General features: G+C 32.3%; 2 protein-coding genes across 4 annotated transcripts; both read left to right on the forward strand.

Annotated features, from left to right (window-relative positions):
* The first annotated feature begins 3,139 nt into the window (after positions 1 to 3,139).
* On the forward strand, positions 3,140 to 6,091 carry LOC123704960. 3 transcript variants are annotated; one of them, XM_045653470.1, is made up of 8 exons: positions 3,140 to 3,187; positions 3,254 to 3,318; positions 3,487 to 3,656; positions 3,938 to 3,998; positions 4,318 to 4,392; positions 4,954 to 5,117; positions 5,482 to 5,642; positions 5,851 to 6,091. In XM_045653470.1, exons 1-8 carry the CDS (start codon positions 3,180 to 3,182, stop codon positions 5,912 to 5,914), a joined length of 768 nt encoding a protein of 255 aa, XP_045509426.1. In that variant the 5' UTR covers positions 3,140 to 3,179; the 3' UTR covers positions 5,915 to 6,091. The 3 variants fall into 3 exon arrangements, with proteins under 3 accessions (XP_045509426.1, XP_045509428.1, XP_045509427.1); XM_045653472.1 differs by having other exon boundaries at positions 3,142 to 3,187; positions 5,857 to 6,091; XM_045653471.1 differs by having other exon boundaries at positions 3,142 to 3,187; positions 3,487 to 3,650.
* Positions 6,092 to 7,555: 1,464 nt separating this feature from the next.
* On the forward strand, positions 7,556 to 9,470 carry LOC123705196 (enkurin). Its single transcript, XM_045653881.1, has 4 exons — positions 7,556 to 7,891; positions 7,972 to 8,262; positions 8,659 to 8,875; positions 9,079 to 9,470. Exons 1-4 carry the CDS (start codon positions 7,806 to 7,808, stop codon positions 9,247 to 9,249), a joined length of 765 nt encoding a protein of 254 aa, XP_045509837.1. The 5' UTR covers positions 7,556 to 7,805; the 3' UTR covers positions 9,250 to 9,470.
* The last annotated feature ends 5,118 nt before the right edge of the window (positions 9,471 to 14,588 follow it).

Genomic DNA, 14,588 nt, shown 5'->3' on the forward strand with positions numbered 1-14,588 from the left:
ACATATATTTCTTTTTATTTTACTTTTTGGAAAGCTGAAATACCTAAAACAAAAAATATGAGGTAAGTTAAAAAAGTATAAATTTCAATGTAAAAACGAACAATCTTATAACTATAATACATGTGAGTGCAATTAATACCGATGTCGAGTGTTGTTTCATTACTAGTAAAAATCTTGAAAATGGTGTTCTAAATTTCATCATAATATTGTTATTACAATATAATATTCTCTTCACTATCCATAAAAACTCGTCATCATGGTTACCTTACTTGTTAATTTTGTTTATTGAAAACTTGTTGAAAAATGATAAAGTATTAGGAAAATAACAAATTTAACATGAATGCTTTCTAAAATGATGCAAAATTTTACAATTTTTGCCATTGAAATGATTCTAAACAGGTAAATGCAGGAGTATTGAGGAATATTGTTGTAGAGGGGTTGTGAACTCAAAGACGATACTGATCGTAATCATTTTATTTTGCACACAATATCCGTATTTATAAAAAAATCGATATTTTAATTATATATTATTTTTAACTGTATGAGCAATAAAGGCAATATTTTTATTACAATTTTCTTTTATTTTACGTTTAATAACAGTTTTGAATAAAGAAATCATGCAATCGAAGTAATCCGCCCTAGCGATACTAGCGCGAGTGAGTGTGATGTCAGAGGCGCTTCGAATCTACAGATGTTTCGTCCTAAAATATGTAAACTTCAATAATCTATATCTCAGTCATTTATTGATGGATTTCAAAATTTTTTTCGGCCACTGATTAGTTTTGATCTATTTTTTAAGACTAGTAAGGTGAATATACTATTTTCTTTTTTTTTTAAACTTTTCCATTGTTCCATACAAACAAAATTTATGTCATTGAAAAAAAAATTAAATACAAATAAATTCAGTATTTTCTGATTTTTTCCTTTGTACACTTACTATTACCTAGTTGATTACAAAATTTGAACTTTCTAGGTCATCTGGAAGTGGGTTAGGTTTTGTATATATCTATAAGTCAGTCAGTCTTAAAAATTGCGATTTTTGGATATTAATATCTACGCAACTGTTTAATCTGTATTTATGAAATTTAAGTTTCTTGTTTATCTTGAGGTCTTCTTGATATGTACCAAATGTACCAAATTTGGTTTATTTAACTTTAATAGTTTTCGAGTTATAAGGGGGTGAAAAGTGGCTCGAAATGGTTCGTGTAAATATACACACGGCTGCTGCTCGCCAGTTCTCTTCGCTTGAACTCGGCTTGACACGCTGCCGCGTGTCTAGATGAGTATTTAAAGTAACGTACTTAACTTTTAATTTTTATACTTACTGATTAATGTCGTGCTGTGTGATGTTTTTGTTTAAAGTGTAGCTCAACACAGCTCAGTTCATTCCAGCTTCACCAATTAGCTTTATGTTTTTACGAAGACGAGTGTAAAAAGGAGAATTTGCTGGAATATTATATTTTCGAGTATACCTTAGGCTATAACTCTGATGGGGTGACCATGAACATTCACTCTAAAAACCAGGACAGTACCGAACACACAATGCGGTATTCTTTCCAAAATGTTAGAGAGAAAACTATCCAGTTCAGTGTTCGGAACCGTACGATAATTATTATTGTACAAACACGATAATTTTGTGCCTACGTACGATGTACGATAGCATAGTATTATCGTGCGATAATTTCTATCATCCAAAATTCGAGAATTTATATTATTTCACCCATACAAATATGAAATTTTGACGTGTTTTATATCGAACTTTCATGGGAACAGTGAAATTTTGTCAGATTGAATTTTAAACTTGGCGCGTTTATTGAACATAAAGTGGAAATGGAATCGGTTCAGGTCTATAGTCTGTACCACGCGTAAAACCAAAGAGTACATAATGAATAGTAGGGCACGTAAAACGTTTGGGTTTCAGTGTCCCGTTGATTTGACAGCGGTAGTTAAACAAAGATTAACTATAGGGACTTGCATACTTATCAATATTACAATTTATATGATTTATTGACTTAAAATTCACTTTATTCAAAAAAGTACGATAATTTCGAACCATAAACGCCTAATAAACGATAATTTTACGCCCCTGGTACGATAATCAGCTCTCATAGCGGCAGTACACATGGGGCCAAGGCGTTGGGCCAACGTGTTGGCTAAAAATGAAGGATTCAAGATTCCTGTTCACACATTGGCGTACTGATCATTCTGCATTGGCGCTTCAAAGATGGACGTAGTCCGTAGAAGTTCTTGCAGCCGCGGCAATTAATTATTTATACAGTGCGTTTAATTATTACGTACATGTGCACCAATTGGCACCAATAACATTGAGTGTACTCTGCTGTCTATGATGATACCATTTTCCTATCTCTATTTTCCTTTTTTTATTTCTGTACAAATAAAACATTATTAAAAAAATATGTTTAGATTTTTTCAAATGTTTAAAATTTGTACATTTTACATTTAATTTTAACTATAAAACGAAACTTAAAGAGTACGGACGGATGTATTGATTGGTGATATTTGATAATATTATTTATGTAAGTAATACCTAAAGCACAATTTGATCAAAATCATGCTCATTGTATATTGTTATTTAATTTTTAAGAACAAGTACTTAACTGTTTCATACTGTTTTACTCATTTTATAAATATATTCATTTTTTATCGAAAATGTATGAAAGTGAGTTATGAAAAACATCTAGAATAATATAATAAATAGAAAATAAAACATCTAATTTATTGAGTCATATGGTTTTTATTTTTGTGTAGTTCATGCCGTGGATTCCAAATTATTAATTCATGTCGATACAATTCGTAGAATTGTAAAACTTCATTGCTTGTCCACATCGGCGCCGCCATCGCTATCGGAACATGGAAACGTAAATTTCATAGACGCGCAACGATACTGTCTCCGCTGATGAGTAACAACAAACTGAAGAAGACACCAACGTGTGAACGCTGTTTGCGGAGCGCGCCAAGATCCTTTGAAGTGTGCACAAAAAACCGACAACATTCGGATGGCCTGCCAATATTGGCGCCAACTACACTAATGAAGCCAACATACCGCCAAGTAGCTCTCTACACGTTGGCCCAACCCGTTGGCCCAACACGTTGGCCCCATGTGTACTGCCACCATCAGGTTGCTAACACTGATCCAGTTAATTAGAGCTTGTGTCGCCATGACGCAGTCGCTAGGAGTAATAGTGTTCTGTGCGCAGTCGTGTGCAAGGAATATACTACTCTCTACCGAGAGGTCGTGTGCAACAGATTTTTCTACGTTTGATGATATTATTAGCTTTTGGATTTATTTAAATGAAAGTAAGTATTTATACTTACTACTTTTATTATGTTCATTTTATGTTTAACATTTTCTTTGTATAATAGTATAAAGATTTTCTTTCATCAAGCTGCAAAAAATGTGATTAAGCAAATATTTTATGTTGGTTGTTAAGAAAATAATATTTCTCATAATAATTGTAAACACAGACACACCAGCGGACTACCAAGCACCAGGTTTCATGTGTATGGAAGAAGAAGACCACCTGGAGCCAACAATTAACAAGCAACTAAAATTGGGTTCGGTGGAAACGCCATTCCATAAAATTGTGGCTCATTCCTTCTTTAAGGAACCCATGAGGGCTAGCCATAAGGCAAACGTAAGATTTTTTTATTGATTTTACGCATAATTATTAATAGTTTTGGTAGTTGTAAAGCTATTTTTAACACACTTTTATTAGCTTCACCTGTATGTTTGTATGTAACCGCCATGATTGTATCTAGTACAGAACTCTTAAAGAATCCATTTTGACTCACATTTAACAGTCAGTTTTGATTCAAACTTTCTAAACTTATCAAGGATTGGTGACAATAGATACAATAATTGAATAATTTTTTTGTGATTTTTATTTTTGAAACTATAATAATTATTCACTTTTAGCCAACAGAGAATCCACCAGTGCCAGTGGTAACTAATGATATGGAATTAACAGGAGTAACAGGTATATAAACAAACATTACATTTATTCGCACACATGATAAAATCAAAATCTTAGTACCTACTTATTTTATATTTTTGTTTACAAAACAAATGATAGATTGTTTTACTAGTTTTCAACTTAACAAATTAAATACTAAAACCTTCCTCAAGAACTATTCTATCCATTAAAACTGTGATTAAAACAGACAACAGACTAGGACAGCGACTTTGTTTTATACTATGTAGAGATTTTTCAGAGACATAAATTACATATCTACAAAAATATAGATTACACGTCTTATTAATTATTCCTCTATGTTCTGTTCAAATGTTGACACCAGGGTCTGCAGTCCGTTTATGTTGTCCCTGCAACATGGATGTGCCATGTGACACCTTTACCCAATCTGAACTTGTCAGTAAGTACTAGATTCATAGAATTCCAAATAGAAGCAATAGTAAATAGTTGATTTAAAAATTAAACGATTGTGTTATGAAAAAAGCTGCTTTAAAATAGCAAGGACTTACAAATTCATTAAAATGTAATATAAACTGTATTGTTACCTGCATTGAATTTTATCTTCTAACTTAGTGTCACAAATTAGCAGATTCTAGACTTTAATCACTTTAAAATTTAAGGTAACCTTAAATATTGGTAATGCTCAATTTAAGGCTTAAATTGAGCATTACCAATATTTTAAAGTGTTTAAATATCACTTAAGAATTTGAATTTTAAGACTATTGAAGACTCAGTTAAAAAAGGTTTTGTAACTTTTGTACCTTTTACAGACTTAATTGTAAGGTCTATTAGATTCTATAAATAAACAGATTCAGAATTTGATTTTTCGTTAAAGTAAATTCTAGTAAAAAAATTTAAAAAGAAGTATTTTCGATTGCTGGTACAAATCGCTTAGTAGCATTAAATAAGGTGTTTATATTATGTTATTTAGTTTACTAATTAAAATGTAATTAAATTGTAGGTACTGTAATCTCCGACAGCATGCGGCGTGCTTTGGAATTAAGAATAGATCGTCACTTGGCATCTCAAGTGATGCGCCACTGTCTTTCCAATTGCTATGATCTTGATCCAACCCGTACTCCCACTGATACTCAATTGGTTTCCTTGAGTCTGAGGAGACGGGAGGTAATTATGGTTTTTTTATATGTACATAACTAAATATATTTTTTTTTGGTAATTGCTCATATGAATTATTTTCCTGTAGCGTTTTTTTTATTCAAGTTTTATTATTGTTTTAGAGACCAAATTTTTATATCAATATTCAATTATACAACTTTTATTTGTTTATGCGTGAAAATAATGATAAATCTTCATTTTCGTTTGGTAAAGCGCCTTATCCTTATTTTATTTTTCTTTAATTAGTTGCCTGGAAGAATCTGCTATTTAGCGACATGTCCGCATTTTCCTTTACAAAAAACTTAGGGCTATCATTATTCCATTCGTATTATACTTATCCAACTTTAAATTCCGTACCTTTTTTATTTGACAGTATCTAAGCCTTTTCCGACGAACATTGGAGTTGTGTTCGGAAGTCCAAACCATTAAAGGTTGGGACTTGATAGAAAAATTCAAGATATTTAAGTTCATGGCTGCTCAACTCATGAAGTTACTTGATTCCAATAAAATTATCCAACGAGATTCAGAATCAAGGTAAGCGAATATATTTTTATAAGATTTTTATCATAAAAATGTATATTTTATTCAGTATTGCATAATTTGTCTAATAAGGGAGTAGATAACTAGAAGAAAAAAACCCTAAAAAAATCAAATTGCACAGCAATATAATATACTTCAACATTGTTTTCTTATCATAAACTTGTTTTGATTCTAACAATACATTTTTTTGTCTAATCAAAAGTTTCAGTTCCCCTGGAGAAAGATGTCTCCACAAGGAAAAGAGCTGCAGAACTAAAGAAGGTTAAAATTGCACCGAAAGATGTAAATTAGGCACAAGAGCCAATTTTGTTTTTTCATTTTTCTAAAAAAAATTGATTTTCTAATAAGTAATTTAAGTTTACAAAAATGACAAAAATTTGTTACTTTTGGTTTTGTGTAGAAGAACTAATTTAAACCTATGATAAATAAAACGTTATTTTTTATTCTTATTTTTTATTTTTATTTTTAACAACATTTAATAATTACTTATTAGGCACTATTTACTATGTCCTGAAAACATTACAATCTATTTCTGGGGGCACGGCAGTGCCCCCGCCAAGTCGAGCAAAAAAAAAGCGGCACGGCCGTACCATCCTTTTCTCGAAGCAATTCGGGCCTTTTTCGACCCCCTATAATTCGGTTGTGGATAAAGCAAGAAACCTGAATCTTCAGTAACTAATCCGGCATTGTATAAACACGGAATATTTAAAATTTCAGTCAATTTGAACCAGTAGTTTAAGAATGACAACTTGTTAAAGTTTCTAAATTTTGTCACTCACTGACTCCGAACGAACGTTTTAAACAAATAGATCGACTTGGACATCGCTTGATTTGATTATTAGTATGTATCACACTACACAGCACGACGGGCCAGCGACCAACAGGAACGAGAGTTTCAATCGCGTGAGGCGCGAGAGACTAAAGAATCTAATATAATATTGTAATATTCATTTTGTTTTCATGCGATGTCCAAGTCGATCTATTTGTTTAAAACGTTAAATATTTTTAATATTGGCATATAGATTAACCGACTTGGTATTACATGGATCTCACAACTTTTGACGGTAGAAAGACTGAGCTGCGAGACTTGGGTTTTTTACAGGATGTTTTTGATGGGATCTCTTTTTCTTTCAATGCATACTCTTACCCAACATGAATATCCATCTAATTAATTCCTAAGGTTGCTTTCAGGCACGGTCCCAGCCTGACCTTTGGGTGGGGGGGGGGGGGGGGTCACACGGCTGGAAAGGTAACCCCTCAAAAAAGCCTCAAAAGGTCCCCAATCGTACTTGTTAAAAATCGTATTCAATTGAAGTTATAAGCAAAAACTTGAGAAAATTTTAATAGGTACATTTTTTTACTTTTTTTATTAAAAAAAAAACCAGCCAAGTGCGAGTCGGACTCGCGCTGTCTAAAATGTATGTTTTAGAAACTATAAAAAATATTTTTAGTTATTTTAAACACCCTTTTTCTCAGAATAGCGTGGAGGTATTGAAGTGAAATTAATATCGTATTCTTAAGATTGAAGCCTTCAGAATAATAAAATGAAATTTTCAGGGTGGCTACCTGTACCTGATAGATAGAGCAAGTTTTTAAAAGCCAAACGGAAAACTTTTTTTATGTGATTTTATTTTTTACGGGCCCTTGAAGTGGTAAACATACTGAGTAATTTTATCTTTCTTGGCATTTAATTCTTTTTTTTTTATTCCATTCATAGATCTAACGATAGTAAATGTTACCATACTGAATTGGCCAATCTTTCAGCTTAGCACACAAAAAAAATCAAGCATCTTCCGCAATAATTGACGTCACCATGAGTGAAAATATCATCGTACTCGGCGATAGATGAAAAATTGAAAAAAACGTCATAACTCCGAAAATACTAAAAATCGCATAATATACATGGGGGTGATTCGGATAGCCCTCTAGGTCCTCTACCTCCCAGCTTCCGTTCATCACTACTTTTTGGGACACCTGTATACTGTTTCCAAACTGTTTCCAATGGTAATTCGAATTCGTGTCGTTTCCATGACAACACATAACGTCAACTTTGTACCGTGTATTCTTATAAACTTCTTTCCAATAATCATTACGTATAATAAATAATACGTCTTATGACTAACTATTTTAACAAAATTGAAAATTAATATTTAAACGATGTCAATCGTGGAAATTACACAACATGATGAAATCATATACACGATATTGGATGAACCTCCTCCTGAACCCCCCAAAACACCCAGGTAGGGAAAATTAATCGAAATCGTTTATTAAAACATTTTTTTTTCATGGCCATAATGCACTGATACAATGTATTTTGTAGATATGAGTCTAAATTGGAAAAGCAATTAAAAGAAACTAAGATTCCTCCAACCCGCCGCGATTTTGGATATGCTGAAACACCTCTAAAAAAACCTGATCGGTTTTTGAAAAAAGGTGAGGGAATTGGACAGCCCTTAAAAAAATCGGACCATAAATGCTTTGTGTCTGGAAATCTCCCTCCTGTTCCAAAACGTCCTCCACCCGGGAAGCACCCAGAAAAGCCTAACATCAATTTCAAAGTTGTAAATATTAAAAAGGCGATAAAAACAAAACCTAAAGCCGTTGAGCCCAGGTAGGTAATAGGTTTTCATGTGACTACCTATTTATTTATTTTTTCAGTTATAAGGTACCTACTGCATATCACTGCATACCTATTCTAATAAACGCATATTACAATGTGTTGATCGTTAGAATAGGACAAATGATCATAGGTATATTTTAATAACATTTCTTAATTGCACCATGTAGGTATACGGTTTTTATGCATTACTTGGTTTATAATATTATGTAGATATTAATTTTCAATGTATTGATAAACATGTTTAAATTTTTAATCAGCAAAAGGTTCTATGTAAGTATAACGGGAATTACCATGACGCCTTAAAGCCATTAATTCTAGCAAGGGAAAATGTGATCCAGTAGTAGGTATTTTTGGGTTACGTTCTTAAAGTTTTCACATTGTTTTTAGACTAGTGGATACTAGAGATGGCCACGTAAAAAAAATAAAAGGTTCAGGAGAAGTTCCAGAATTCTGTTTACGACCTGATTTTGGAAGAATGCCTGCATACTTAGTTAAAAGAAATAGAAAAAATCAGAGAGAAATTGAGAAAATTAGATACGCTGAAGAACACAAGGAGAGCCTTTGTAAACTTATTAATGAAGAAGAACGAAAGAAGCTTTTGGAGGTTAGTTCTAAACACAGAACAGTATTCTTACTGTTCTGTGGTTCTAAATCCTTATATTTTTAGTCAATGATATAATATAATGATATAATTAGTATATTATGACATACCTATGTACATTGTTCATTCAAACTAGTTACTATTGTGTAAAAAAATCGTTTTTATTTATATACTTAGATAAAGATACCTTCATTTTTTCGTTGCAGGACCTTAAACACAATTGGCAGATGATGCAGAAAGCTTTTCTACAACTGCCAATGCTAACAGACACTATTCCAAAAATTCTTAAAAAAACAAAGATGGAGCAAGAATTGCGACAGCTCGAAAAGGATATAGCGCTCGTAGAATCGAATCCTTTCATTTATATTTATGAATAAACCGACTAATTTATTGAGTGTTCCGTAAATTATGATAATTTTACTAGTTTTGATATTAATTGGAAGTACACTCTCATCAAAATTACAATTTTTACTCTAGGTGACTTGATTCTAGTGATATTATTGCGGTTACAACGGCAAAAAGTGCGAAAAGTTATTTCCAGTTTATTTATATTTCTTTTCTGTTGGCTATTCATGTGAGACTGAATAAAAATATTTAAGTATTGAAAAAAATGTTAGTTATTTTAACCTGAGACTTTTCGATTTAAAATTATGCTACGTTACGGTATTTGGCTAATGTAACGTAAAAATTGTCGTAATTAAAAAACACACAGTCCAAGGACATTAAATAGGAAATTTCACCAATTGATAAGATATTATACTTAAATGAAAAAAATCCAAAAACTTGGTTATTTGGATTTTTCCATCATGGTCATTTCCTCGACACTAAAGGCCGAGATTCATAGATCGCACTTTAAGTTTACATTGATGGAAAGATTTACTTTCACCCAAAAATATATTACTTAGTAAAGGCTAATAAGGCCGAGATTCATAGATCGCACTTTAACTTTACTTTGATGGAAAGATCTACTTTCACCCAAAAATATATTTCTTAGTCGTGTCAAGCTCATCTTTACTTTCCAGAAACTATACTACTTAGTAAAGGCTAAGGAGCCGATAATCATGACTGGTCTCAAAGTAAACTTTACATGACTATGCGTATAAATCATGTAAGTAGGCCTTCATTTTACACCAATTTCCTAGAACAGAAACACATTTTAATATGGTTGGGTTATAGATCGAAACGTCATGTCGATTTAAGTGATATTTTTTTTGTTGATGTGTTGATCGTTGCATCGTTTCGTTTGTCTTATAACATTATTATATTTTTGATATTTCTACTATAATCTTCCTACATAATGGTTTTTTTCTAAACATTTAATTTTTGACATAAAATAATAATGTTATTATTAATATATCTTTTTTATGGAAATTTATCTTAATTTAATAATATTATGTTCTCAAAAACATAAATTATGCGTTTATCTTAACAGTTACACGTCTTACCCTGTACTTTACTTTGGGGCCGTACTTTTCTTAGGAAAGTCAAGCAATTGTCTCTGAAATTAAATATGTTGAAAGTAAACTTCGGTCATACAAAGTTTACTTTGTGAAGACTCTTTTGCTCTAAAGTAAAGTCACGATTGTGAATCTGGGCCTAAGGAGCCGATAATCATAACTTTGGTCTCAAAGTAAACTTTACATGCAGACAATTTTTTTTGTTGATGTGTTATTGTGTTGATCGTTGCATCGCTTCGTTTGTCTTATAACAATTAACATTATTAATTATTATATTTAACTGACGAATTTTGCTGTCTACTGGTTTTTGACTTTTTGATATTTCTACAACAACCTTCCCGACCCTGTCTTGTTATAACGGACTTTATACTTACTGCTACCTGACTGACAATTATTGCAAATCCACGTAAAACCTACATAATGTTTTTTTCTAAACATTTAATTTTTGATATAAAATAATCATGTTATTTTTAATATGGAAATATAACTTAATTCAATAATATGTCCTCAAAAACATAAATTATGCGTATAACGTAACAGTCACACCGCACACGTCTTTCCCTGTAGGGTAGACTGGGTACGATTGAAACAAAGGACGGTTGAAACAACACGAATATCTCGCAAACCGTTGGTGGGGGGGTTAGGGGTCCAAGGGGAAAATGAAGCGCACAACTGTTCTAAACACGAACCACAATGTTGCGACGATCCCGGCGCGCTTCAGCTGATTTTATAAGACCCTATTGTGTTTTTATGACCAAAAGTAAGTATTTTTGCTTTGAGATTTTTCCAATTATTGGCGTTTCTATTTTAGTGAAAGTATTAAGTGTGCGTTTTTGTTTGAAGTGAATCTTGTGGAATATGACATTGTGACTAGTTTTTGTGTATCATTGTTGTTACAATTACTATAACTGTATTTTACCTAAAGTAGAAGTTGGGGACGGTTGAAACATTTTTTTTGGGTACGGTTGAAACATTGTTTTAATTATTTTTTGTATTTTTAAATGCCGATAGTATGTGTAAGAGAGATTTCGGGAAGATAAATAGACTTATCAAAGTACAAAGACGCATATGAGGAAGTGAAAACCGGAGATCATTGCGAAAACTGGCAGAGAAGCACAATTATTCGCTTCTAAGGTAAATTCGAATGCGAGATGACTCTGGCGAGCAAGAAAATAAAAAAATGGGATATAATAGAGGATATAACAATAGAAGGTACAATAATAGAGGGCGAAAACTTAGGAAATCTACTATTTACACTGACACACAACATAAGGAAGAGATAAGAAAAAAGCAAGAATTAATATTGAAACGAACTAGAGCTAAGCAAGTGAAGAAGCGATCGGATAGAGGAAAAAGAAAGAAATTTGAAGGGGGAAAATGTAAAAGTAACACCGAAGAAGCAAAAAATAAATAAAATACAAGAAGAGATATCATCAGAAGATGAGGAGTAGTTACTTATGTCTTGTTTCTATGTAACCATATTTAAAGAGCAGACCTTATTGTAAAAGAGTTACTTAATTATTGTTAGATTTAAAATAAACAATCAATAAAACATATTTTAATGCTATATTTTGTATTATTCGCATATTTTTCAACTGACCCCAATCACTGTTTCAACCGCCCCTGGTATGGGGACGATTGAAACAAATCGGATTTATTTTTTTAATTTGATCTATTTTAAAAAATAATACACATGGAACTAAAATCATAGCGCCTATTATTAGACAGATACATGCTCTTTTATTTAACGTATATTTTTCATCGATCGGGTTATAAACAGCAAAGTTATGGTCGTTTTAAGTGAAATTGTTTCAACCGTACCCAGTCTACCCTACTTTACTTTGGTGCCGTAGGTACTTTTCTAAGGAAAGTCAAGCAATTGTCTCTGAAATTAAATATGTTGAAAGTAAACTTCGGTCATACAAAGTTTACTTTGTGAAGACTCTTTTGCTATATAGTCTCGCTTGTGAATCTGGGCCTTAAAGCGATTCTTGTGGGTGTCACATACAGGGTTACTTGTAAAACACCAGCAACCTCGTAGGACAAGATAGCTAACATCATAAGTAACAACATTTGTTCTACGACTTTTGGCATAACGCAATAAATTATTTTTAAATGATTTTTTAAACTTTTATTGTACTCTCCTAACATTTGTAAGTTAATGTTCTATTCATTATCGGATGGACGACGCGACGCCCCCTTCCCCCTCTCGTTCGCTTCTTGTTTACGTAATTTTTGGGAGGCGTAGAGTTTATAATATTCAAACGGAAAATTATATGAATACCTATTTATTTTTGTATGAAAATAAAATCTAACAAATTATCAAAAGTCGTTGAACAAATGTTGTTGCTTATGATGTTAGCTATCTTCTCCTGCGAGGTTGCCGGTGTTTTACAAGTAACCCTGTATAGTAGATAAAATAAAACAAAAAGTAATCCCAACAACTTTAATAGTCACCAAAATATGGAATGTTAAGTAAGACTACAAATCTGAAAATAATCTATTTGACTAGATCGCAAACTAGAGTAGATTAGACTAGGTACATGAGATCATTATTAATACAGTAATATTAGGTCCTTATTGATAAACTTTATTCGTATTCATTTGTGTTTGTCAAAGTAACATTAGAATAATAAAACAGACTAGAACAATTAATGAACATAACACCTTTATAATTTGGCACAGTAGCAGAACTGTTCCTTGAAATACAATAGGTACCTTACGTTAATATTACGTCTCGATAAAACGAATAAGAAAAATACACTGGAATATCATTACGATATATTGCACTTACATATTTAATCATGATTAAATACTTATACATACCATAGAAATCTAAATAACAAGACACTACATAGAACTGCTATAATGTCTAATTATGAGAACCACTGTCGCCAAAATCAACACATTTAAACCGATAGCTAAACAGTGCACACAAGTAAACTATGCCTTTTATTGGACAGCTTGATTTTAGTGAAAACTAACTTAAATATTAAATTCAGCTTTTTAATATGTTATATAATATATACGCACGATTTTACGGTTTGTTTTACGATAACATCCCTAGGTACATGAGAGGTTTTGTTTCTTTTTGCTCCAATACGAAAAAAATCGGCTTTTCTACAACAGAGGGCGTTAATTTTTAATAGATATAACTTTGAAACTAAACACAAACAAATAAGGTTGAAATTTGTATTAAACGTGATAATAAGAATTAAGAACGGTCGACTGTTACATTCATTGTTATTAAGATTTCTATGGTGACACTCGTAATACTTGTAAATATTCTATAATTTAAAAAAAAAACGGCATTATTTCTAACAAAAAAAAAAATAATACTTAACGATGAAATGTTATGCCTTTATTAGTATAATTACAACTTGTGGAAGAATTGCCGCAATGGGAAATGCTGAATAGCTGGGTCCACACCGGACGATCCACCGCGATGTCGAATCTCAGAAAGTCGAATATCTCAAATTGATTAGCATTCATTCTTGCAAAATTGTGTTCAACTTCATCTGAAACTAACTCTGCGTACAGCTGAGGCCCAGATGCTGATCGATTTTTGTAAAATTGTTTCAACCAAAACCGTCGATTTCTTTTTCTTGATTTTTTGGGCAAACATTTAAGTATTATCAAAGTTACTGCTGCAACGGTAAGACGCCGCCGTTGTACGTGTGATTCCATATTGTACAAGAGTTAGACTGGCTGAATCATGGATCGAATTTGGATCGCTTGGAGCGCATATTTGGGAACGCAAGTTTTTAAAGTGGATCGGCCTAACACGATCCACGATCCATGCTCCGCGATCTGGATCGCGGATCGCGGGATCGCTGGATCGTCCGGTGTGGACCCAGCTAATCACACCATGTTTACACACGCACGTATCGAGAGCAACTGAACAGCGACGAACGCACTGGTGGCTCGGAAGTCACCAGAGTGGCGACAAGGTCACGCGCACTTACGACTTCTAGTGTCTTGTTATTTAGATTTCTTTGACTTAAACCTAATAAGAACAAAGACATATGTATAAAAAATAAATAAACTATATTTAAAAACAATAATTAAATGTGAGATAACATTTTTGGATGGCATTTACATTAAAAAAACTTATTACTAATTAAAATGTAAATGGAAGTTATCCATTTTAATTTTTAAATACTTACTAGAAAATGTTCATATCCTAATTGTATGAGATATGAAGTTAATCCTTATTGTAATATTCCCAAAAAATTTGTTTTAGGCTAAGCGCGCACCAC

Source organism: Colias croceus, chromosome Z (genome assembly GCF_905220415.1).
Source record: "Colias croceus chromosome Z, ilColCroc2.1".
In the NCBI taxonomy this organism is placed as follows: domain Eukaryota; kingdom Metazoa; phylum Arthropoda; class Insecta; order Lepidoptera; family Pieridae; genus Colias; species Colias croceus.